The following is a 4,130-nucleotide window of genomic DNA, read 5'->3' on the forward strand; positions in this document are numbered from 1 at the left end:
CAAGAGCGTGTCGGACACGCCTAAAATAGGGTTCCGTAGCCATTACGAAAAAATGAAGTAATATTTTTCTAAGGATTTCGTATCTTATACGGAATCTTCCAAGTTTAGGTATATTTTATACCTTAGGCTGCTATTTAAGAGTTAAACTACTAGTTATTCTCAGGCAAACTTAGCCGTTATAGTTTTCCTTGAAAGTTTGATATACTTACTACCATCCTGATTTTTGTCAAACTTTTCCACCCCATTAAAAAAATTTTTTCTTCGCAAAAAAATCAATGAGTCGAAAAATCGTCTCAGCAAACCCCTAAATAAATTTTAAAAGACCTATCCACACTATAGGGTTGGATGAGACAATAAAATCACTCTTACTTTACGCCTACTTACGCTTACGTCGCGCGCTGGTAGGTACCGTAAAAAAAAATATTTATTGTACCATTTTGTTACAGTTGCATATATATACGTGCAAAATTACAGCTTTCTAGCATTGATAGTCCCTGAGCAAAGCCGCGGACGGACGGACAGGCAGACTGACAGACAGACAGACATGGCGAAACTATAAGGGTTCCGTTTTTGCCATTTTGGCTCCAGAACCCTAAAAAGCCGTTGTTACTTTCAACCCGCTGTTACTTTTGTCCCCGGCCTAACTGTGTAGATATTTATGCCCTCGACTGTACCTATTTCGTATTTTTTTTTATAAATCGGTGGTAATTTCCACGACATTTAACTACGGTTGCGTATACCTACTCGTAGTCTATCTTGAATAAAGGTATTTTGTTTTTCACTCAAACAATTGTCATCATCATCATCATCATCAGCCCGAAGACGTCCACTGCTGGACAAAGGCCTCCCCCTTAGAACGCCACAATGAACGACAACTTGCCACTTGCATCCACCGGTTTCCCGCTACTCTCACGATGTCGTCAGTCCACCTGGTGGGAGGCCTGCCAACGCTTCGTCTTCCGGTTCGTGGTCGCCACTCGAGGACTTTTCTCCCCCAACGGTTATCTGTTCTTCGAGCGATGTGGCCTGCCCATTGCCACTTCAATTTGCATATTTTTCCAGCTATGTCAGTGACTTTAGTTCAAACCACAAACAATTGTATTATCTTTCAATTGATACGTAATTACAATTAATTTCAGTTAATTGTACGTAAGTACACAGTTTTGCTTAGTACAATTCAACATCCAAAGCTTGCTTAAGTTTATTAAAAGCTTTCGTGCTCCATTTACATTTCAAACAGATATAAATCTTGAGCCTGAGGAGTCAGGGTCCAATTTAGATCAACAAAATGTTACATGAAACTTTATCACAATTTACCAACAATATTGCTCGGAATTCTATTACTATTGAATAATATTATTACAAATTGGATCGTATTCAGCATGGAACTGTAGGGCTACTACGAAATTCGGAAATCGAAGTTCGTATTGTACCGTCCCTCTCATACTGATATAAAACAATATTAGTGTCAGCGGGACGGTATGATACGAACTTCGATTTCAGAATTTACTGGTCCATTGTTTTTCATATAAATCGAAAGAATAGTAACTAAACAAGATCATTACAAATAATAATAACAATAGAGCCTTATATTCCGAAATTTCATACAATGTGTGATTATAGATTGTCATATTTACAATAAGTAGGTATATCTCGTTACGATATAGATCTCCTTCAACATCTTCCACTGCCTTCTGACTGCCACCACTCTTAACCCAAGAGGACCTTTTCTTAATCAGGTCGTAAAGGGCAAACATTATAAAGTGAGTCCTATACACCCATATTCATTACATGTCTTGTTATTATAGTCATGCAAATGGCAGGTCTTAAAGGTCAAGATGCATAAATTTATGACTTTACGTCGTAGTTTATAGTTTATAGGATTACCTTTACGTTCCATGTTATTTCAGGTTTGATATTTACACCCAATAAATTATTTGTTTCTGGTCTTTAGGCATGTCAATATATGGGGCGTAAAGGTCGAATTTTTCAAGATATCAAAATTTTAACAATACAGATCGATAGAGCTTGAAATTCAGAACAAAACTGTATATGTAACTCATTTTCGGTATTTTGTCCTTTACGCCAATTGAACCTAAAGGTATCGATATTATACGGAATCTTCCAAGTTTAGGTATATTTTATACCTTAGGCTGCTATTTAATCTTAAACTACTATTAATTCTCAAGCAAACTTAGCCGTTATAGTTTTCTTTGAAAGTTTGATACACTTACTTACATTCTGATTTTTTTCAAATTTTTCCACCCACCCGTTTAGATTTTAAAGGAGGGCACGCTCGTTTTAATGAAAATGTACACTTTAAAGTTGAATATTTCGCAAACAAATCACTGAATCGAAAAATCGTCTTAGCAAACCCCTAATGGTTTTAAGAGACCTATCCCACGCAATAGGGTTGGAAGAGAAAAAAAAATCACCCCTTCTTTGCGTCTACGGGAGGTACCCTAAAAAAAAATTTTATTGTAGCATTTTGTCGGTATAGTTTACATATATATCCGTGCAGAATAACAGCTTTCTAGTATTGACAGTCCCTGAGCAAAGCCGCGGACGGACGGACAGACAGACAGACTGACAGACAGACAGACAGACATGGCGAAACTATAAAGGTTCCGTTTTTGCCATTTTGGCTCCGGAACCCTAAAAAGTGACACGGTTGGTTTTCATACACACTGAGGTGTTTGCGTTATCTAGTGTAATCTATATCTGTGATTTCGGCTATTTTATTATGAGAGGGAGGTAAACGAGCATGCGAGTCATCTGATGGGAAGTGAAGAAAGTATATTAAAGCCCCGATGTTTTTGGTCCGTCTTTACTTTTTATTTCGTCTGAACTTACTTCAATTAAAAAAAAACTTGTAAAATATTAGTAACCGAAGCAATTATTATAATAAAACGGGTTGGTGTTGTAACCAGTGATTGGGTATTCGACCTGTGGGTAGTACAGGACCGTAGGGGGCTGGCATTTAGGCTGGCACAGGTCCAGGGGTTTCTTTATGTCCTTGAAGCAGCCGCAACCGCATTTCGGGGGAGGGAGACAGTAGTTGTCGGAGAGACCGAAGAGGCACTCCAGGCAAGTCTGCGTCATACAGGGTTCCCGACTGGTGCAGCAGCAAGCTTCCAGCTCCTGAGGGTCAAACGAACCGTAGGTATAAGGAGGGGTGAGTAGACTATGGCGTGCATTGAGGGTAGGGTTACGTTGTCGTTACGTTTCCCTTAAAAATAACCCTTAAATCCACATTCCTGCAACGATCTACAAACGAAGATTAATTTAAATGTCCTAAGTCAAACGAAAAACGCCGAAATATGAGAGACTAAAAAAAACATTGACTCAAACACCCGTGCTGTCACCTGTCAAAATGACAACCTTGCAAAATGGCTAATCAAACCTAATCAAATTTAAAAGACTACCGTACAACGGCAAAATCTACTAGACACTGGCAAAATTGTCTTTCGATGGACAGAGCCATATTAAAAAAAAAAACAACTTTAAAGATTGACGATATTTTTCTTTAATTTGAATCGGACTAACGTTCAAATTTAAACAGGTAGGTACTTATCTCAAAAACATGAATTGATTTGAATAAAACATAGCTAAAAACCACCACAAAGTTACTTGGCTCATCCGCTTGAGAGCTACGATGGCATAGACGGACAGACAGATAGTGGCGTCAAACGTATAACCCCTCTTTTTGCGTTGGAGGTTAAAAATTACTTTTAGATTTATTTGCGTACCTGGACCAAAACGGCGGCGAACACCAAAATCACTATTTTGAACATCATTTTTCTATTCCACTTCCTTTCTTCTATTGATCTTGACCTATAATAAACCCTATTTATATAGTAAACCATCTATGTACTTGTTATTAAAATAAATTTCAAAATATTTTTAGATACAGATTAAAAAAATAGTATGTCCTCTACCAGTGCAATTGTGAATTGAACCTACAGTCCAACAACATAGTGCTTGAATTAAAGTAGACAACAAAAGAGACTTGCGTCTTTTTAGTGAAGTCATATCACGATTGTTGCCACACCACAACATTCTAACATTTGGTGTCAGTTGGTCAAATTGATAGCAGCATTGTAATTAAACACGTATTTATAGTTTATTTC

The 4,130-nt window shown here is 37.6% G+C and overlaps 1 protein-coding gene across 1 annotated transcript; it reads right to left on the bottom strand.

Annotated features, from left to right (window-relative positions):
• Window positions 1–2,811: 2,811 nt before the first annotated feature.
• On the bottom strand, window positions 2,812–3,828 carry LOC141433111 (uncharacterized). The gene is made up of 2 exons (XM_074094993.1): window positions 3,750–3,828; window positions 2,812–3,141 (listed from the first exon to the last, which is right to left on the bottom strand). The coding sequence occupies exons 1-2, from the start codon at window positions 3,795–3,797 to the stop codon at window positions 2,881–2,883; spliced, it is 309 nt and encodes a 102-aa protein (XP_073951094.1). The 5' UTR covers window positions 3,798–3,828; the 3' UTR covers window positions 2,812–2,880.
• Window positions 3,829–4,130: the final 302 nt, after the last annotated feature.

This window comes from Choristoneura fumiferana, chromosome Z (assembly GCF_025370935.1).
Source record: "Choristoneura fumiferana chromosome Z, NRCan_CFum_1, whole genome shotgun sequence".
NCBI lineage: Eukaryota > Metazoa > Arthropoda > Insecta > Lepidoptera > Tortricidae > Choristoneura > Choristoneura fumiferana.